Source organism: Acipenser ruthenus, chromosome 4 (assembly GCF_902713425.1).
Source record: "Acipenser ruthenus chromosome 4, fAciRut3.2 maternal haplotype, whole genome shotgun sequence".
Taxonomy (NCBI): Eukaryota; Metazoa; Chordata; class Actinopteri; order Acipenseriformes; family Acipenseridae; genus Acipenser; species Acipenser ruthenus.
In genome coordinates, this window is record NC_081192.1 from 13,571,391 (window position 1) to 13,594,239 (window position 22,849).

Sequence of the window (22,849 nt, forward strand, 5' to 3'; positions counted from 1 at the left end):
TGGTGGTGGAGGCAGAGGCAGTTCCAGCTCCTCTGCTCCTGGCGGTGCTGGCTCCCTCTGCTGTGGCGGCTGGGCATGTGCGCGCCGTGCTGCCTTCAGCAGCATAGCGAGAGGCTGCTGGGGGACACCAGCATCCTGCCCTTCTCCCCCCAAAAAATTTTCAGGGGGTAGAGCCTGTAACCCCTCCCCTTCCGGCTCTTGGGGCTGAACCAGCAGGCATTTTCCCTCTGCTGGTGGCTTGGGTCCCAGGGCTGTGGAAGCCCCGACTTGCCTCCCTTTGGGCTGTGGACGCACCGACTCCTCCCTTTTGGGCTGTGGACGCCCCGACTCCTCCCTTTTGGGCTGTGGACGCCCCGACTCCTCCCTGTTGGGCTGTGGACGCCCCGACTCCTCCCTGTTGGGCTGTGGACGCCCCGACTCCTCCCTGTTGGGCTGTGGACGTTCGGGCTCCCCCCACTCAGGCGTAGGACGTTCGGGCTCCTCCCACTCAGGCGTAGGACGTTCGGGCTCCTCCCACTCAGGCGTAGGACGTTCGGGCTCCTCCCACTCAGGCGTAGGACGTTCGGGCTCCTCCCACTCAGGCGTAGGATGTTCGGGCTCCTCCCACTCAGGCGTAGGACGTTCGGGCTCCTCCCACTCAGGCGTAGGACGTTCGGGCTCCTCCCACTCAGGCTGTGGACGCTCAGGCTCCTCCCATTTGGGCTGTGGATGCTCAGGCTCCTCCCATTTGGGCTGTGGACGCTCAGGCTCCTCCCATTTGGGCTGTGGACGCTCAGGCTCCTCCCCATAACTGCGGAAGGGACAGTGGGCGAACAGGTGATCCTGGTCGCAGAGGAGGCACCCCGGCGATGGCTTGTTACATCGCCGTGGATGCCTGGCCCTTAGGCGGCACTCCTCCTCCCTGTCCTTCACCTCTTTATCCGTCTCTGCCTCCCGCTTGGGCTGTGAAGGCAAAACCAGCAGGCATTCACCCTCTGCTGGTGGAGATGGGGACAGCAGGTACTCACCCTCGGCTGGTGGAGATGGGGACAGCAGGTACTCACCCTCTGCTGGTGGAGATGGGGACAGCAGGTACTCTGCTGGTGGTCCTGCTACCTGGGCTGCTGTTCCATTTATGGTTGCCTCCAGGTAGCTGAGGACAAACTCCACACCTTCCTCCAAGGTGTTTGGGGTGTGTTCCTCCTGATAGGCCTCCCATCTCTCACTGTCCATCATCCACAGGGCCCGGACGACTATGGGCAGAGACTGGGCCTCCAGCCCAGCATTCTCTAGGAACCAGCCCCGCAGTTTGATGGCGTCTTCTGCCATTGACTTTTTTTTTTTTTTTTTTTTTTTCTTTTTTTAATCCAGACCCCTCCTGGTCTGACGCTTGGAGGCGCGGCTATCCCACGATGACACCACGTGTCACAAAGACGGCCAGAGTGGGTGGCGTCAGACCGGAAGCAGGAAGGAATTCAAACACAGAGACGGTGGTTGTGATGAGCTGAGTGCAATGGCTGCACTCAGCGTTTAATAACAAAATAAAAAGGTTTAAACAACGGAATACAAAACAGGACACGGCACTTGACGCCAAAATAAACAGACAGACAAAACGACTGACACTTAACAAACGGTGCACGGAGACAAACAAACACAGTGACAACAAACACTTATCTTCACTTCTAATGATTTTAACTCTCCTCTCTCTCTCTCACCCGTTCTCCTCTTCCGAACACCCAACCCTGACTGACTAAAAATGTGCCTATTTATACTGTTGTGCTGGGATTCAATTACTAATTAATTATTCACTTGAATCCCAGCACGTGAATTAATTCTGTGCAACCCCGTGTTCACATATTATATTTTAAATGCACGTGCGTGATGTGCAATCCCGTGCCTAAATACAAATATACACTTTTTAAATACACGTGAAACACAGACCCGTTTATATCCCGTGTACCAATGACTATACACCAACATTTACACACGCAACATACAACACATACACAGAACACACAAATGCACACAGGGGCGGAGCACATTGCCACAGGTCCTTAAAGGCTTAAGCAATCAATACCACTCAAGAGTTGTATCAGAATATGGTTCTGTGTGTTTGTAGTCTATTATAGCAGTAGAGAAACATAGTCAGTATCTCTATTTAAAATCACTGAATACTCATCATAGCCGCTGTTTTATTTATTTAAGGTAGACCCTCTATTATAGTCCCCAAAGAGACTGAGTAAAATGGTCTTAATAAAGAGGTGGTCCTAACAGAGGGAGGTCCTCAGAAAGTTTTCGTAATTAAAAGGTCTGACAGAGTGTAATCCTAATGTACTTCGTTTCCATGAGCACAGATTGACTTCCAGTCCGAGCTGATCCGGGTTCTCCCGCATTCCTCCTGAACCCAGATGAACGCGATGTTGGCCGTTCTTTCCCAGCAAGCCTTGTGGCTAAGGTTGCATTAATTTGTTTACAAAAACAAAAGAATGGACGTCACTTGATTGGTCAGCGTCGTGACGTAATTCCACCAATCCTGCTTTGGTCCGTTTTGGGAAAGGGTCTGAAAAAAATCAGGGGTAGCTCTGATTGGCAGCCAGTGCTGGTTGGCCAAAAACATGGAAATGCAGTATCAGGGGCAGCAGGGTTTTCAACCCAGCTTGAGTGAAGCATGGAAAAGAGGAAATGCTGAACTGGTGTTACATGGAGAATCTGCTGTATCCCTTTTGGTGGTTTGAGTTTACAGTACATCAAACATGCTTTAGTCAAGCATTTGCATGTTATAATGTGCCCTGCTTTTCTAAAAGACACTGTTTAAGTATGCATATTAATAGAACAGAACAGCACTTTAATTTTTCTAATATAATTACCTGAAGTTGTGGGAAACCAGGGCTTTAGTTTTATCTTTAGTTGTGCACAATGATTTCCAAGGCGATTTTTACATTTAATCTGAGGGTCGCATTTGTATGGAATGCAATGTCCTGTTCTTTATATACCTCCCCCTCTTAGGTCTTTCATTTCTTTTTTGAGTTTACTACTTGCAGTATCCTGCTTGAGGATGGCTAACAAGCGCTGCATCTTTTTCTCTGTTTCCTAAAATGCATGGAACACTTTTAAAAGCTAGCTTAATCCAATTTGAAACAATTTCTTCAGCTTCCCTTTTATTTCTTCAAACCCTTCTGTTAAAAATATAATTGAATTTAAAATAAATCATGAAATATTTACATTTAACATTATACTGCAGTCTAGTTCACACAGCAATCAAAGTGGACAGAGCCATGGTGACATGAATACTTAGGCTACTTCATGTATGAAGAATCAGTTGACAAATTGTATTTAAAGCTGACCGAGATTTGTTTTTTTTAGCTTCTGACTAGTCTGAAACTAGTAATTGCAGTAGGCAAGCAAGTGTCATTGCAGGCACCCAAATTTTAAGTATATGATAACAATCACATTGCTCGATAAAACATCAAAACTTGGCGGTGGCCAACAGTGAAGATGCATTAGCTGGATTTTCCCTCCAAGTTTCACAGTACATTAAGCATCCTCTGCCTCAGGCAAACCCAAGCATCTGCTCTACCAGTTTTCTACAGGAGAAAAGGGACTTTCATCACTTTAGTTAGCATGTATTTAAAAAAAGAAAAAAGTAATCCACTTACATTTCCAATAAGCACAAGGGGAATACAGCCAGACCTTGTTTTATTTAATATAGTTTACCACATGCACAACACTGCTGTTAATATCTGAAAGTATAATTTAGTAAACCTGGCTGCAGTCATGGTTTAATGGAAATAATATGAATAGATCTGTGTGCTAAAGTAAATTAAACGTCTTTCTCCGATACCTGTTGTTAACTTAATATTAAATACACCTTACAATTCATGTATGGCCTATTATTTTCTTGCCTTCATTATTCCATGCTTGTTCATTTCAGGTTTTCCCAGCACACTGCTAATGGATTCCTGCATGTTTACTGATCACTGAGATACTTGAAAACTCAGTGTACACTAAATCATTTCCAAATTAAATGAGGATGTCTGTGTTTTGTTTTCACATTTCAGACAGTGACCCACAGATAGCAAAACAAATTGCAGTATGTGTTTCGAATGGTTTGATTTGTACCACGTCTATTCCAGCACTGTGAGAGTGTCAGCTTCATTTTAACAGGGCTCTGCATTTCACTTCTAATTAGGTAAGGATAAGAGAGTTAAGAAAGGTTTCCCCTGGACAGTAATAGGATATGCATAATAAGTGTCTGACATATCTTACATAACCACATTACATGGCTTTTAGGTGGCCAAAGCAACAAGCAACTACCAATGCCATAGCAAAAAAAGGAATACGAATTTATCAAAAGCTGGACGCTTTAAATGCTAACACACGATTTCTCGTTTTTCTGTTCCTAAAATAAAAAGAAAGTCACCTCACTTACCCTGTTGTGACAGTGGAGGGACTAAGAAATGTACCGATAGCAATTACTGTATTATTATTATATCAGCCAGTCATCTGGTATAATAGCTTCATCTAGTTAAGATAAAAGTTATATGCTGGTAGTTTTATAACTGAATAAAATTGATTCTACAGGTATTGAACTATATACTGTGCTGTTGATGGTAAGTCTGCAATAAAGATAGGGAAAGGAAAATAGAATGATCTTAACTATTAATACTATCAATCTGGAGTTCTCTTGAACTTACCACAAATAGCAAACTGCTTCAGTTTGTAATGGAAAACAGGGTAACCTATTATTATTATTATTATTATTATTATTATTATTATTATTATTACAAGTGCATTCTAAACAGGTGGGTCTTGAGGAGGTGGCGGAAGGCTGTCAGAGACAGAGCAGTCCTGAGGTTCTCCCGTAGCTGGTTCCACCACAGAGGGGCTAGGGAAGAGAAGGATAGAGAGTGGAGGGGAGGCATGTAGAGGAGGGGGCAGTGTGGGGAAGACAGCGGTAGGCAAGAATAAGGGTCTTGAGTGTGAGCAGAGATAGATAGCCAGTGGAGAGTGCGAAGCAGAGGGGTAGCATGAGAGTAGCGAGGTTGGGAGAGTACAAGACGAGCAGCAGAATCTTGAATGAGCTGAAGGGGGCGGATAGTTGAAGCAGTGAGACCAGCAAGGAGATAATTACTGTAGTCCAATCTGGAGAATACAAGTGCTTGGACAAGGAGTTGGGTGTAATAAGTAGTGAGAAAATGACGGGTTAGGTTTTAGGTTTTTATATTCAGTAATTTGCACTGCAAATTTCCTGAAATGTACCTGATGCCTAATCTGGCATCTGCAAATATGACACTTGGCTAAAGGCTTCCAACTGTTTGCTGTCTATTTAAATATCTCATGGTGTCCGTCCTGTATTGTTGCAAGGTCTCCAGCATGGTCCATTTAGCAGGTGTCTACAAAACTAAGTTGTAATTATATGTTTCAGACCTTGCTTAAATGTCAAGGGCACAGCAAATATATTATTACATTTACGAACAACATGTTCTTCAATCAGTGGATTTGTATTTATGTTGCAAGAGAGATTGGTGATCACAGCTTTGCAATAAAACAGATAACGCAAATATGCTGAAATGCACTAATTGGACCAGCGGGGTCTAGAATATGCACACATAAAAATAATTTTCTTACCTCTCTTTACAGACCTTATTGTGAGCCAGGATGTACCCAACGCTATAGATTCACTTGCTGTGCAGCAGGTATTATACAAAGTGAGAAAATAAAGTACTTGAGTAACCTAATGAAAAAATGATAACAGACTTGCATCAAAATTGTTGCTAATGTGAGGAAAGAGAATGAGTTTTTAAACCCTTGGTTATAACTCTTTTAAATTATAATTTAGAACTGAACATACAGTAATCAGCCGAGCTATCTGCTAGCATAGTAAAGGTATATTATGTATGGGAGGAACCTGCATTTAAATAATCTCTTATAGTAGTCTTTTGCAATCTGATAAATGCTGGCTAAATCATATAATATATTATAGACATTAGCTGGCATTATCCATGTTAAAACACAGCTGCATTTTGTGCTGTGTGTCATGTTAAATCACCGTTACCAATGACAAAACTCCTAACACCATCATCAGTCTGCAAAGGCCTGTTGACCCTTCCAGTCTAGGTTTTTGTTCCACTATGCTCTTAAGTATGTCGTTATTTCATTATAACTCTTCAGCCTGGAACAATGCCAATAATTACATCATTGGCTTTATATGAGCCTTTTTGTCATGTATTTAAAACCATTGCAAGGCAGTATATTGTTATGGTTCAATTGCAGCAATAATTAATTAATGACATAGATGTTGAATGATACATCAGTATTTAGTAGGTTTTATTGTTTCAAAACTGTAGATAAAAAAACCCCAATATATTTCTTTCAAAATAATTTCATATCGTGAGAATAGATTGGATGATTGATCGATTAATAGAAAATGGCAAGATTAAAACCCCAATATATATTGTGTGTATATATATATATATATATATATATATATATATATATATATATATATATATATACCCATAATTCTCTAGCTATTGCTTTTTCTCACCTTAACTCGAAAGCTACTTTTATTTACTTTCTCTCTTGAGCTTTTCAGTAGTCGGAGTACTGTTACACTGAGCCCCAAACAGGGCGAAACATGTCTGCAGTTGCTGTACTCTGACTTTTAAAATGCTGTGACTGTAGAAGGTTTTCGGTGACTATCCCGTGATTTGATTGGCTCTTCTCATGCTGAAATGTGCGTATCCAGGTTTATTCTTGTGTACCACCGGACATACATTAACTTGATTATGCCTTTTCCGGTTATACAAGCAGGAATATTTACCGATATTGTTGAAAGTTTGAAGCTGCCAAAGTAACGCACTGATTATACGCTTGTACTACAACCAGGACTCCCCATAACGCCTCCACTGTCCCTGCAAGCACTGCGGCACATAACATCGCTCTCTTAAAGTTACAGCAGCTCAATAAATAAATTAGTAATACAACTATAACACAAACTGTGTTTTAATGATTACATTTTGAATTTAGCTTTTAGATTATATGCATTTTTTACACTATTTGCAGCAAATGTTTCATATTGTCAGCTAATGTTTAATATACATATATTTACTTGCGTGTAATTTAACAGTTGAAATATTTGCTGACATGTAAATGGAAATGTAACCTAAATGAGTAATTTAAAATGTTTGTTGTGTTTTATGGGTTGGGGGCTCACACCTGCCTCTCTTTAATTTGAACATTTCACTGGAAGGGGAGGGGGGATCACTAAAAGAGTAGTCTTTCTTTTTCTTTTTACATTTGAGCTTTCTTCAGCTTACTTTAACGCTGCTAACAGCAAACACTAACTATATACACTGGTTAAATCACTAAGCCAGACTGTTTTTCAGACAAACACATTTTTCTTTAGAATTTTCTGATGCCATTTGAAAGAAATGAGTTGAATAAAAAGAAAGCTCAACTTACTTGAGACTATGATGATACGATGAACTCGTAGTACTGCCATGAATCGAATGCACCGATGAGCAAATATTGCAAGTTGCAGTCTTTTTTTATTCATTCTGAGATATTCTGAAATATTGGGTATACCTTGGAGTACCCTCCACCATTTTTCAAGATTATTATTTAATTGATCAAAGCCCACATGTGAATAATTGATTAATCATTAAACGATTAAAACCCTGAATATAAAAACAGTATTTATAATTGATGAATCTTCAATCAATTAAAATCCTAATATAAAAACAGTATTTACTGTATAAGTGGCAGATAAAAGAAAAAACCATAGCAATATTTATAAAGTCAGGTTGTCTTCGTGGTGTGGTGTTTATTTCAATCAGTCTGTCAGTTTACTGTAATTAGTTACATATAGAATGATCTTCTATCAAGAGGTCTATCTGCAGGTGTGTCTATTGCAGTACATTTAATATTACTACACAGTAACATTGTCGGGACTAAATGCACAGTTTTAAGGCTACATGTATTTTATGTCTTCTCTCATTAATACATAAAGGTATCTAGGGAATCTATACAATGGCATTTCTTGTGCATGCAGAACATTTGTGATTTTTCAATTTCTGACACTGGATGGCAGATACAATTTCCGTTTTTGAAGCACTAGTTGTACATACTTCATGTCTGTTAGGTTACGGCTGCAGTTGATATGCTCAATTTACTTCCTCTCATCCAAGACTAATGCCTTTATTTTTATTCCCAGTGCTCAGGAGATTACATTGTGTCCCCGCAAGACCATTAAACAGCATCTTCGTTGACACTATCAGTTAGAAAATAAATTCAAAAAATACTTTCATATTTATATTGACAGCACTTTGATTTATTTATTTTAGCTACCGGTATGACATGATATTTCATCTCTTTTTGATTTTTTATCTTGTTATCTAGTTAGATGATAAAGGTTGGATGTGTAGATCATTAAACGTAACACACAGTGGTTATGTGGTAATATTTCAGAAACAGTATTTAAATGTCAAGCCAAAATAATGAAGCATGATAACAGTTCGATAACATTATCTAAATGCCAAATTAAAATGATTTCATTACAGTGGTGGGAGTTTCTAAGTTGTTACTTCGGCATACAAATTCATTTTTTAGTGTACCGGAACATTCATCCAGTTGTGCCTGCTGATTATGACTCTAATTAATCATTAGCTAAGTTGCAGGTTGGGTGGAGAATTTTACCCCTGAACTGTTGTGCTGTGTCTTTTGTTTTTGTAACTCATGCATACATCAGTAAGCAGCAGTTTCAGCCAATAATCCCGTTCTCCATCATTTCCATCAACTTGCTCTTCAATCATTCTGATTTATGTCCTTTTCTCAATCCTTTCTCCATGGCAAATGCTGTACACACACACACACACACACACACACACAGAAAGTTTGTGGAGTTGCAGATTCTTGCAAAGGTATTGCTGGTGCAGTGCAGAAAGACAAGAAGATCTAATTTAGTCCATTACTGTATATACACTGCAAATTAAAACCATCAGAAATCGTCTCAGTGGGATGCTTTAGCTAGAGGCATCTGGACCATGACCATCAATGTCCAAAGCCTTTTTTTACGGCTTAAAGGAGTTTAGTTGCATTTTCTCTAGGTATAACTGTTACAGGAGAGTCGCGTCTTTAATACTTTCCCTACATGATGCTTCCCATATTGTACTAGTCTATAAGCAGGTACCGAATGGTACACTAGACTATTTTTTCAGCTTCAGTTTTGTAAACAGTATACAGTAAGTCCATTTATATCCTCTGTCCACATCTACTCAACGTATCAGACAACTTTCTTTTAAAAATCTTAATCTACTTTTGGATCTGTTACAGTTTGTGACTGGTGCATACTTTTTTACTACTTGCTATATTTAATTTACTCTGTGAACTTGTTTCATTACCCTCTGAGTTTCTGTTTATCAGCAAAACTGCTTGAGAAAACATTATGGTCTGTGGATTTCACCGAGATTTCAATTGAAAATATCATGAAACATAAAAGCATGAAGCCTGAATACATCGACATCCCTCTGCATACAAGCTGAGTGTTGATTGCATAAATGACTAATGTTCTTGACGATCAATTCAGTTTTGTGAATTTAAATTTGCAACAAAATAGATATTTTAGAATTTTAAAGTAATCATTTAACAAGGTGATTGATTTCAACAATGTAGCCCTCTTGACTGAATTCCTACTTATGTGCAGCAATGTTTAAGGCATGACAGAAAATAGCAATTCTGACAGTGTATTTTAAAGAAAAGGTATAGACTCACATTTTAGTGCATAGAGCCCAGTCATTTTGATTTGATTTATTTGCTTGGCTACCCTACAATTCTCCATGCTTTTAGTCTAACTGTTGTTAAGTGACTGCGGCTAACAGATAGTTCTGCAAATTGAGGGTTTTGACCATTCTATTTTCTGGTTCTTATTCCTAAAAGAGTGTGAAGAAGATGCTCTTCAAGCAAGCTCAAACATGTTTTTTCCCTTTTATTTTTGTGCATTTGAGATCTTGCTGGGGAACATTTCAACTTGCATTTCTTTTGTTTTTGTGCAATCTTTTAAATGGATATTTAGAGATTTTAATGTACATGATGCATCAAATGTTTTATTTCCTTTCTGTGCACTTTATAGTTTACTCTTTTCATCTACTTTCATTGTTGTCTCTGTAGACTATTTAATAATCACACCATTTGTTTTAGGATATAAAAAGGTTGAGGCAGGATTTGTAGATCTTAAATACATAAACTGAAAAGTGTTGCCTTGTTTAGGAGATATGTTCTTTCGTCTGAGTGATTACAAAATTCCCTAATTTGCTGCTTTTATTAACCCTTGTATGTAACAAGTAGCATAGAAGACATGCCATTTTATATCACAGTAACATTTTCCCCTTCTTTCACTTTCAGGTTACCTTACACCTACAGGTACATAGGGCTAGATTTGAACATGCTACAGATGATACTGTAATCTGTTAGTTTTCTGATAGCTGATGCAAATGCAGCTGTCAAAATGCTGGGAGTTATGGAAAGGGTACTCTATTATATTATTATGAGTATCTTTCTAATCGATCTATTTGTCTGTATTTCTACCTGTCCAAGTGTCTATCTATCTATATCTATCTATATCTATCTATCTATCTATCTATCTATCTATCTATCTATCTATCTATCTATATATATATATATATATATATATATATATATATATATATATATATATATATATATATATATATATATAGACATGGTGCATTTTTCTACTCTAATGCATTATTAGCATCAGCAATTTACTCAAAGCCTCCACTAGTGTTTTCTGCTATTATAACAATCTTGACTTGCATGAAGGAGGAAAATAGCTCACATGATTTGATTTTCAAGGTGTGGTATCCCAAGCATAATCAACAAGCACACAGAAACATCATCTGTAATTGACAAACCCAGGACTGGAAGACCCAAAAAGCTGTCCAACAAGGATGAGCAATACTTGAAGATAATATCATTAAGGAATAGAAAGAAGACAAGTGTTGAATTGACAACAGAACTGGCAGAAGGCACAGGTGTCGTTGTGCATCCATCGACAGTCAAAAGCACCTTTGACCATTGTTCCATAGTCCAATGTCTGTGTTCTTGTACATATTGTAGCCTTTTAGTCTTGTTCCCCTTTCTTAACAGAAGTATTCTTACTGCAACACCTTTTAAGTCCTGATTTCAAGAGTGACCTTCGTTCTGTTGATTATGCTTCAGATACCACACATTGAAAATCGTAAATACATAGATACTGTAAATTAGGGATTAACTTTAAGCAGGCATAAATGGACACAATTATTTCTTTTTTCACACTTTTTCCTTTATCTGATCGTGTGCATTTCCACAACGGTTCTTCTATTAAAGTTTTACAACGAGAATTTCTCAAAGTTCATCTAATCAATAGGTTGTTAGCAGTGCTAACAGTTTCATGCTATGAATTACAAGAAAATCAATGTGTGAAAATGAAATACAGCTATCTAGTTAGACTGGGGCATCGTGTACGTATGAAGTTTGAAGGGCAATCCATGGGGAACAACAACAGTAATCTGTCAACCACTTTCAGCAATGAGAAAGTAAAGTTCAAGTCACAAACTGCTAGGACAGACAATTTCACTTACTGATACGTTGTTTAAAAAAATGCCTTAAAATTGAAAACTTGGTGAAAGTTTCTGGTAGATCATAGGGTGCAACAGGAAAGATTAAAATACTGCTAGTGCTGATACTATCATGAGACTTTGCGTGTAAAAGGATTATAATTCTTCCTAAATGTATACTGATGCAATAATCCTGTATGTTGATAAGTGAAATTAGAAAAAAATGAGTATAATTTATAACCAAGGAACACATTTTGTTTTATAATGGCGTTCATAGCAAAACACAGGGCAGATGTTTACAGATCAATTTAAATTGTTTTCAAAATCCATCATGTATGTATGTATGTATGTATGTAGCTGATATGAAAGTAGATCTCCCGTTTGTTTTTTTGTTTTTGTTCTTTTTTTAATCGTCTCCTTAATCTTTGTCAGAATACATTTTTAATTTTAATGTTTTTAAATCTGCTGTTTAATCTTTGGAGTATATTAAATCACAACTGCATGTTCAGACATATGAAGGTGGCATAAGGAAGCAGATTTTAATTTTTACCATGTGTAAAAGAGGTCCTTGACGTCAGGGCTGCATTTAAAATGAATACTCATTTTTTTTAGTTATTGTAATTCGTGCCGGAGTGAGAGCAGAGGAAGGGAGGCAGACTTTGTACACTCAACGTAAAAAAACAGACAGTACATTCAATGAAATGAGGTTCTTCAACTCTGGTAATAAAAAAAACCCTTCAAATGTGACAATTTGCTTCATCCAATGGCCACTTGTCAAGTTTGACATCTTTTCTTCGAATATAATGCTAATGGATTTTATTTTCCTGACAATCCAAGAGAAGGACTTTCAAGGTCAGAATTATAAATTACATTTGTCCTTTTAATATTTGTAAATAAATAGAATAGTGTTTATGTTACTGTTACAGCTTTTTTGGTGTCACTTGACTAGACGCATACACGTTTTAGCCTCATTCTGTCACTTTTGGGTGAACCAAATGTGTTTAATAGAGTATAAAGCTTACCTACCCACCCTGCACCATATTATCATGTAGTATTAGAGAAAGTGGGTGGGGATGTACTTTAGTCATACTGACATTTTCAGAAAGAGGTCCTGTTGCCGTGGAACCCAGTTAGTTAGTTCTGTGTCAAACACAGCTAAAGAGAACCACAAAAAGATACAGTACTCCCCCTATATAACGCTATCGTCAGGAGCCATAGCTTCAATGTGCTATTTTTGTTTTGCCTGAAAAAAGAGAATGAATGAACTAGTGGAATAGCATTATTACATCCCAGAAAAATAAATAATAAACAAGCACACTGAGCAGTTTCTTCTGTCCCAGCTTCATATTAGTTAGTCCTAGTCAGTTCAGATGTTTAATACACTTTAGTTGTGTGGCAACAACATACAAATCTAATTAGGCTACACAAGAACATGTTCTGCGTAATGTTTATATCTTCGTGCTGCTCAGAGACAATGTTGGGTTTGCCATGTGCTACTCTCGGAAATGAAGTTTCATGGAAAAGAACTCTACAGTGTGTACTTCCTGTCCGGAATCCTTTATTTCAAAATCATCTTTGGAAATCAACACACTGGATTTAGTAAACTGTTCAAATTGGTTGAATTAGTAACACTATCAAAACAGTAATTAATCAGTTACTAAGACACATTCTACAATTTCTCTTTGTATTGTTTATTTAAATTTTACTAACTTTTCCAGTTATTTCATTTCCATTATTTTCCGTTTAACTGTTGTATTATCTTATTTGTATCATGGTGTATTATCGGGTCCAATTTTTAGTTTATTGTAATTATTAAATTAATACAATAACATTAAAATTGTACTACAGTTGTGCCATAGCTAAACAATAGTCTGACCTTGTGTATATTATATTAATTTCATTTTTTAATGTAACCGACAAAGGAATCTAACAATTATTTTGCCAGAAAATTACGTCGTAAAATAAAACATTTGTAGTAACTTAGTTACTCCCTGAAACACAGTAAAAAATAAAAATAAGTCAATCAATAAAAAAATAGCTAAACTTGTCAGTAAAATGAAGCTACTTGTAAATGGGCTTAATGCTGCTATGTATAGTTGACAAGTGAACAGTGATTACAGTTGCTATTTTGAAAGGCAGGAACCTCGCACTGAGCATTTCAGTTGGGTAGTGTTGCTGTTTAAACGTGTATCAATTCACTTTTACATTAAAGAAGCCCCCATGTGGATGAGCAAACTCCCTTTCCTTTCGCTTGCAGTGTGTATTTTAATAAAGCTAGAGAAGTATAGTACGACGGCGGTATGATGACATCAAAATTCTAGAAAAAGAACTCCATTCTGGACGCCGCAAGTCATTGTAAACATAGCCATTGGAACATTTAGCAAGTTTATTCCTCATCACACACATTTTATATAACGTGTACATAATACATTATGTATAGATGCAGTAATACATTGTGATGAAAAGTTATTACAGTTTATGCGATAACATATTGCCATTGGTTTTATTTAAAAAAAAAAAAAAAGTTTCTCAGCTCATGTTTCATTGAGATAAACAAACAAAAATCCATGTACGTTCAGACATCGTGTTCATTCACTTAAATCCAAGATGGTTTGCTTCATTGTAAACTGACATTTAAAGCATTTTCCCCAATTTAACTAATTTCTGTATGCAAATTATCATTAGCCTTACCATTAACAATTCCCAAATTACATAACCAAGTTTTTCAATAATATGATTTGCAGATTTTTTAAATGTATTGGACAAAGCCTAGCTTGCAATTTAGTCGCCATGAGATCCACAGAATATGCTTTTGTGTTTATTAGCAAAAATATACTAATCAATCTGTCCTTATTGAAATGAGAACATTGTGCTAATTACAAATAGCAGAGACTGTAGCTCAAAGTATAGGTTCAGAACTGTATTCCCAGCAACAGTTACAAACTCTAATTTTCCAAGTGTTTTATATCTGTTTACAAAACAACTGCAGGTTAGTAAAGATTAAGATGGATGAAAATATGGATGAAAATATGTTGAAAACAATGAAAATTAATAAAAGTGGTCTAAAAAGCTCAGTCTTTACTGTACTAGGTGTTTTTTTTGTTTTTGTTTTGTAAACGAGTCAAATTGTTTGCGCAAGCTTATCAAGGGCCTTAGTGATTGGATTCAGAGGCAGTATTGTGTTATCTTTAGTTGATAGGCATTCATGATGCTGTAAAAGTATCAGTAAAAACACATAGACAGAACAGGAGAGAATGCAAGATGTTGAATCTGTTGACAGAGGGTACTTGAAGTGGAAGGTGTTCCAGCTCTCATTGTTGCAATTCAAAGGGACATAGGTACAAAAAAAAAAAAAAAGGATACCTTGACAGATAGCATAGATGTAAGTGGCTTACCACTGAAGTCCCTAGTGGTCAGTTGCCAACATCACTAAATTATAATGCAAGTCAATGTGGCACAAATGTCATTAGGTACTCAAAAATAGAGACCTGCGATGAAAGGCTTCAGACCCACGTTATTTACCTTAACCTTATTGAGGGTGATCAGCTACTGATTATTTAACTAGCTGACAGTCTATGGCAAGCCAAATGATCATTTAGAGATATCTCAAATTGCATTTTAAGATATCTTGAAATATTTAGAGATATCTGTAAAACATTTCCAAATATCTTAAATTGAATTCCAGATATCTTTAATTGTGCAGTTTTTAAGATATCTAAAATTAATTTAAAGATATCTGTAAATCAATTTGAGATTTCTAAAAATGAAATAAAGATATCTCAAATTGATTTACAGATATCTTTAAATACTATGGAAACCGTGTGGATTGTGCTAGCATGGCACGCCAAACTGTCATTTAGAGATATCTTAAAATGAGGGTTTTAAAGATATCTCTAAATCATTTAAAGATATCTCGAAATAACTTCCTGTTCATTTGAAGATATCTGTAAATCATTTAAAGATATCTTCAAATAACTTCCTGTTCATTTGAAGATATTTGTAAATCATTTGAAGATATCTTCAAATAACGTCCTGTTCATTTAAAGATATCTGTAAATCATTTAAAGATATCTTCAAATAACTTCCTGTTCATTTAGAGATATCTCTAAATCATTTAAAGATATCTTCAAATAACTTCCTGTTCATTTGAAGATATCTTTAAATAGACAGGAAGTCCATTGAAGACATAGAGCATTTTCACAGGAAGTCATTTCCAGATATCTCTAAATGAACAGGAAGTAATTTGAAGATATCTTCAAATGATTTAGAGATATCTCTAAATGAACAGGAAGTTATTCTGAGATATCTCTAAATGATTTAAAGATATCTCTAAATGAACGGGAAGTTATTTGAAGATATCTTCAAATGATTTAGAGATATCTTTAAATGAACAGGACATTATTTAGAGATATCTCTAAATGATTTTCAGATATCTGAAAAGTATTTCAAGATAGCATTTTAGATATCTCATTTGAAGCTCAATTTAAAGATATCTGTAAATCATTTTGAGATATCTCTAAATGTATTTTAGATATCTTAAAATGATTTAGAGATATCTTTAAATATTTGAAGATATCTTCAAATATTTAGAGATATCTTCAAATATTTAGAGATATCTATAAATGAATTTGAGATATCTCTAAATGATAATTTGGCTTGCCATAGACAGTCACGCATCCTTACTAAACTCGTGCAGACTGTGTTAACCCCTCGGCCAGAATATAAAAGCCTGCAGATGTCTGCGCTCGAGGAGAGTGTACAGAGGAGAGTACGGGAGAGCGAGCAAGGAGAGAGTTATTTAAAACCTAAACAACTGCTAAGAGTGCTGGTTTTACCCCAGCACGATACTTATTTGTTTATTTCTATTTGTTTGGCCAACGTGCCCTTTAGTTTGTGGTGTTTGTTTTGTTTAAATCTTTTGTTTGTTATTATTTAATAAAAACACTGAGCGCCGTAGCGCTGCAGTTTCACCACACGCCACTCAACAGCTCGGTCCACCTGTTAACAACAAAATTGCTATTGAGCGAGTGGGCACAGTCTCGATGAGGCTATTCCTCCAAATGATTTGTTAGTTTTGTATTTTAATGCAAAGGAAAAGTTGCTCTCCTAGCTTTTGTCACATACCAGTGTTTTATGGGGGATTTTTTTTGAAAGACTAGTTTTTAAAACAGTGAATAAATCAATGCTTCTCATTGTTTTGCTGTGCTTTGTTGTTGTGTTTTTTTATGTATTTATGCCCTGCACATAGAGAAAACAAATTGAAAACCTGAAAAGCTTAAGTTTCCCGTCTAGTCCTTGAAATTGAATTTTTGAAAAAATCCCTGCAAGTTGTAATGGGAGGTAAAGTTCCAGAGACATGGGTTGTGAATTGAACCTGGAAAGGAGTGATCCTATTACTCTATTTTCTGCCCCCTTCTTCCCTGAGAATTAACAGAGCCAAATGTAGACGCAACAGGGATCACTGATTAAATGTGATGTTAAAGTGCTAGGAGCTGGAATATGGGCTTGCAGGTCCCTTGGATCAGCACAGCAACTGTCAGGCATCAGTGCTTGGAAGTCAGCTAAAGCTGGCAGTCGTGAGGGGATGAAATATGCTGCAGGCACCGTCGAGGGATTGTGAAGGAGCTATCTGACTTAGCTGTGGCGATGACACACACTGCACTCCTAAGGGAAATGATTTTGCACTCGTATTCATAAGCCAATATGACCCAGGTGATCCTGCTCAGTGAGATGAAGCAGACTATCTGTACCTATCCCATTAAAGTGTTTTTTTTTCTGAAAAGTCATAAAATAAAATGGTCAATAAAAGGAGATTGAATGTCACAGTTTGTTCTTGGTTTTTTGAGGATTTTTGTTTTGGTAACAAAAAAAGACAAGATTTAGTTTACCATGAAAACTGGGCATTTAGACTCAGATAATGAAAAATGTTAGTTACTTATTGATAAGCGTTTTGAGATTTATAGGAAGTAGCACCTGCCATTGGACTGTGATATTATTATTATTATTATTATTATTATTATTATTATTATTATTATTATTATTATTATTATTATTTATTAATTAGTCATTTAGCAGACGCTTTTATCCAAATTGACTTGCAGAGACTTGGGGGTGAACTATGCATCAACAACTGCTGCTGCTTCAGAGTCACAAAAGGACCTCGGTTTTATGTCTCATCCGAAGGACAGGTTCCTCCCAAACAAGCTATAATTACATATTTCATAGAGAATGGCGGGAAAATAAATATTTAAAGAGGAGCAGAAAAAATGGCATGTGTGTGGTTTGGAATGCCAGTGTCCTTGTCGGACACTGCAAGGTGTTTGTTTGTTTGTTTGTTTGTTTGTTTGTTTGTTTTCTGGTGGTATTTTGCAATTGTTTTTCTTGTTGTTTTTTATGCAGTGTGCTTGTTTAATCATGTGAACTACTGTAACTACCTTCTAGCCTCCATCTATATTTCTCCCTTTGGAAGTAGAGTCAAGCTTTTGGTGTCAGCTGACTTTTCGTTGTTTTCTTGACTTTGTTTTCTTCTAAGATCCCATGCATGGTCCACAGAAGCTGGAAGTGGTGGATATAAAGTCCAAGCAAATCACCGTCCGCTGGGAACCTTTTGGGTACAACGTGACCCGCTGCAGCAGCTACAACCTCACTGTCCACTATCGCTACCAGGTGGGAACAAAAGAGGAGGTCAGGGAAGAAGTGTGCTATGAAACAAACAGCCACTTCCCACAGCACACCATCAGGGAGCTGTCTCCCTACACCAATGTCAGCGTTAAGCTGGTGCTCATGAACCCTGAGGGCAGGAAGGAGAGCCAGGAATTGGGGGTCCTGACTGATGAAGATGGTGAGCATGTTTATTTAATGTTTATTTAAGTTGCACACTTGTAAATAAATGGCTTGCTTGTAATAAAAAAGTCTCTTTTTATCCCTTTTAATATTTTTCGTAGATTTATCTCGTAGATATGATGAACATCTTTAAGGTGGTTATTTGAGAGAAGGTCAGTCGTACATTATTCAAGAGTCACAGTAGTTAGAAAAACAACCTTGACCAAACTAGGGTATCGCCACAACTAGTACAATTGCTTAAATGACATTTTGTTTCTGTTCAAATCTAGACACTGTAACACCACATGCAAAACAAAGTGTCACTATCTGTTGATAGATTAAGAGAAATAGGAAAACAACTTATTGTTCTTAAATCAAATCTTCATGCAAATCTTTGTGAAATATGTAAAGAGGAAAATAAAGATGCAAGGCCACTGTGTGCATATTTTGCATATACAGTAGTCTCCGCATATAGGAACACCTTCGCCAAAGAGAACACCCTTGTGGTGAAACTGATTTTTCCCATTGTAAATGCTCCGCCTAAAGGAACAGGAACTTTGCTTAAAGGAACACCTTTTGGCACCACTAGCGATTCGTTCACAACGGATACAGTACTGTTTTGTAACCTGATAACTCATCATCATCAAACTTAAATTCAAATGGTTTATTCAATCTTTCAAATGTGACTTGTCATCGCGAGAGTATCTTGAGGCACATTGACTGGTTTATTGAATCTTTCCAGAACCGCCGTCATATCATTGCCTCGTTCTGTATTCTAATTTCCATGAGTGCACTTCATCACTATAAAATGGCATGGAAACAGACAGCGAAAAGCGCTGCTGTTTCTCTTGCTACAAAAAGTTGGAAATTGTTCGTACTTCTGATAAAAACCTTAATCAGACACAAGTCGGCGAGAAATTTGGTGTTTTCAGTTCTGTTGAATAATTTTGTGCATGTCTTGAATATTGCTCCTGTATGGGTATTCATAATTAATCTATAGCTGCTGCTGCATTTGTAACGTGTGTAGGGATGCTGTGTTAATTTAGTGTGACAGTTACTTTATTGTTATAGTTTATTAACAACATACACTTGCCTATTGCTTTTCTCTTACTTATTATATTAATTTCATATGTTGATGTACGTGCGTCATGACAAGTAATAAATATTTATGTATTTATTGATTCATATTGTGTCTAGTGGTCAACTCTGTCTTAAAGAAAACTTTGGCTAAGAGCACTTCACTTGCTTCCTGAGGGGTGTTCGTTTAGCCGGAGACTACTGTAATACATCAGCTATGTAGGGTGTCACTCAGAAGCTGTAACCCCTGTACATCAGAATATCCCACGTGAACAGCTATGGACAAAGTTTTGCATCACCTAGAATTTTACGATTGAGACATAATTAATTAAAAAGAAAAACTATATGAACATAATTTAGATCTTTTATTTAACATCATGTAATCAAAGAAACTACAACATTCTATTTCAAAAATCTACCGGAAGCCATAATAGCAGTACAGTATTTCATGTTAGATTTCGAAATGTCATTTTTCAATTTTTTTCAGTTTTTTGTTAAGTATATGAAAAGCTGTATTTAATTAAATTTGTTAGCGTAACATTATTTAGCAGGTTTCATTCGACTTTATGAAGTAAAATTATATTAATTATATAGGTTGATGCTAAACTTTTGGCCATAGCTGTATTTCCTTTGACCAGGTCAGAAAGAATTTTAACAATTCATGTGTGGAAAATATTGTCTGTGGAATGAATTAAAAGTTAAATGTCCTTGTTGTGGAATGTATTGATGTTACAATTAACTTCTTTAAATGTTCACTTCTTTATCAGTGCCTGGTGAAGTGCCTCTAGAATCTATCCAGGGAAGCACGTTTGAAGAAAAGATATATCTGCAGTGGAGAGAGCCAGCTCAGACTTATGGCATTATCACACTCTATGAGGTAAATCATGCAGAAGGTCCTGTTTGTCTCTCCTGCCCCTGTAACTGTCCGATCGTATGAACATGCTTTTCTTCATTGTTCTCTTTCATCAACATTTATTTTGAATTTTTATATAACAAAAATTGTTTTCCCTAATACCTGCAAAACCTAGCGTGACAGGTTTGGGGAACTAAATGGCTTTTCCACAACTGCTTTACCCAGTTCATCTTGGATCCACGTATACTGATGCCATGTAGTTTTAATGCAGATACTGTAGCTCTTCAACGCTGAATTGTTTAAATCTGAAAATAAATCCATCAAAGTTGCAATTTAAGGATTACAAAGAATTAAGTAAAATAATACACATTTCTGAACCAATTAAGCTGTCAGTAGATAATATCACAGTTCACCTTTATTCTGGTGTGCATAGCCCTCCATTCATATTTCTCACCTGTCAGAGAAACTGACAAATGCAAAAAAAAAAATGAAGAACTAAATCAACGGTGTTCTACTCCACTTTATAAAATGGGTATTTTAAATACTCTCCTGATTGGTCAAAAATTGCTTTGACTTTACTGTCATTATACCCTGCTATGCTTTAACCATACTGTAGTTTAACTTGTAAGGGCATCACCTATTAAATCTCTACACATCATCTTCTCATCAAAACTCTTCCCCATAACAATCCAAAGTGACACTAACCCCAGGTTTACAGTTTATAGCGTTGTTGCTATCCCTGTCCCTGTAAATGGTAGCCTAATGACTGCACTGGCATTATACCGCCATGCTGTAATTTATAATATTTTAGCATTTTAAACGATACAGGCTTAATAGCTTATGTAAAATGTATTACACAGCATTATAGAGCGAATTATAAACATCATTAACAAGATATAAAACTTTCTAGATGCTAATTGATAACTGAATATAATATGAAATACTGTCTCACTTTTGCAAGGTCATAGTTTACTGAATTTACTGTGGGGTTGAAAGTTTTACCACTCCACACTAACGAACTCCCCCACACAGGAACAGAACTTAAATAATGGAAATAACAAATATTGTATAACGTAAAACTGTTACAGCAAAATCAAACATAAAAGAAATGGGTATCTGTCTGTTCTACTATATACAGTTCTGTCCCAAAAATTCAAAAAATAAGAGTAAAAACAGAATTGAACACACATATAACCATGCTCCTATAAACAAACAAAACAAAACAAAACAAAAACATGTTTAAGAAGAACTATACAAAGATCTTTTAAATATTATTTAGTCTGAACCATCAGAGTTGAGACAAGTTCCCCTGTCCCTACTTCAAGTAATATACTGGCCTCATAAATTTACAAGGTGTACAAAGGAAACTCCTGGAATTAGTGTTTCACTGCTACTCCCCAGCAACTCCTATGACACACACCTTGGTGATTTTCCTAAGAATCTTCTTTCACACCTCAGTGATATTGTACAAGTCTGATACACAAAAACTGCATAGGGTTCTATAATGAAACCTGAATAAATAAATAAATGCCCACCTACATTTAAAACAGTGACAGTGTGTCTAAGAATAATTCTGCTAATGTGTGTTTTTTTAATATTATTATTGGAGCAAATGTATGCAAGCATTTTAATGTAGAATATAAATAGCATATGAAATGTAAATCCCTGAAAGAACTGTCAAGAAAACATTAATTATACAACTTCTGACTGATATTTCTTATTTGTCAATTTTCAAAGGTATACAAATCAAGGCTTATGCATTATTACTTTCCCACTGCAATTCCACACCTAACCTTGTGCTCTGCTGAAATGAGAAAAATTTCCACCTTTGGTAAATGACAGCATAATGTTATCAGGGTATTAGTTTAAGCCTAGTTCTGTCCTACATCACTGATCCACTGATCCAAGTCTCAGCATTTCTAGGAAACAATAACCCTTGGTATTTGGTCCAATGCCCAATTCTTTCTTCACCTGCTTCAGGGCTTGATGATAGTCGCAATAGCAGGATGCTTCACCAGGGAAGTCTGACAGCGCATAAATCAGAAGGGTTTACTGCATAAAGATGCAATCTCTTTCCATCTGTTCAAGGCATTTTTTTTTCTTTATCGAAAAAGTATTACTGTTTTTGAATTCACACACAGATCTCCTACAAGGCCGTCAGCTCCTTTGACCCTGAATTCGACTTGTCTAACCAAAGTGGCAAAGTGTTTAAAAACGGGAACGAGACACACTATCTGTTTGTGGGCCTGTACCCCGGATCAACATACTCTTTTACTGTCAGAGCCAGCACTGCCAAAGGCTACGGGCCACCCACCATCACCCAGTTCACTACTAAGATATCAGGTGGGTATTTCAAGTATTTTGTGTGTGATTTGATTGTCCCATATGGAAGGAATTTTGTGGTTATAGCTGTGCATTGTTTATTTGGTAGTGTTTAGTTAAATGGCTCAAGCCCATTTACGGGCTGTGTTAAGGCCACATACTTGCTTCCATACTGTACTGG

The 22,849-nt window shown here is 36.8% G+C and overlaps 1 protein-coding gene across 10 annotated transcripts in view; it reads left to right on the plus strand.

Annotated features, from left to right (window-relative positions):
* The window catches only part of LOC117400192 (receptor-type tyrosine-protein phosphatase mu-like), a 290,059-nt gene that overhangs the window by 158,427 nt on the left and 108,783 nt on the right, over positions 1–22,849 (plus strand). For all 10 annotated transcript variants that reach the window (XM_033999725.3, XM_033999727.3, XM_059022031.1 and 7 more), the window contains exons 8-10: positions 18,127–18,435; positions 20,261–20,370; positions 22,488–22,689. In XM_033999725.3, the coding sequence (XP_033855616.3) occupies positions 18,127–18,435; positions 20,261–20,370; positions 22,488–22,689 (621 nt within the window). The remainder of the gene's footprint in view (positions 1–18,126; positions 18,436–20,260; positions 20,371–22,487; positions 22,690–22,849) is intronic.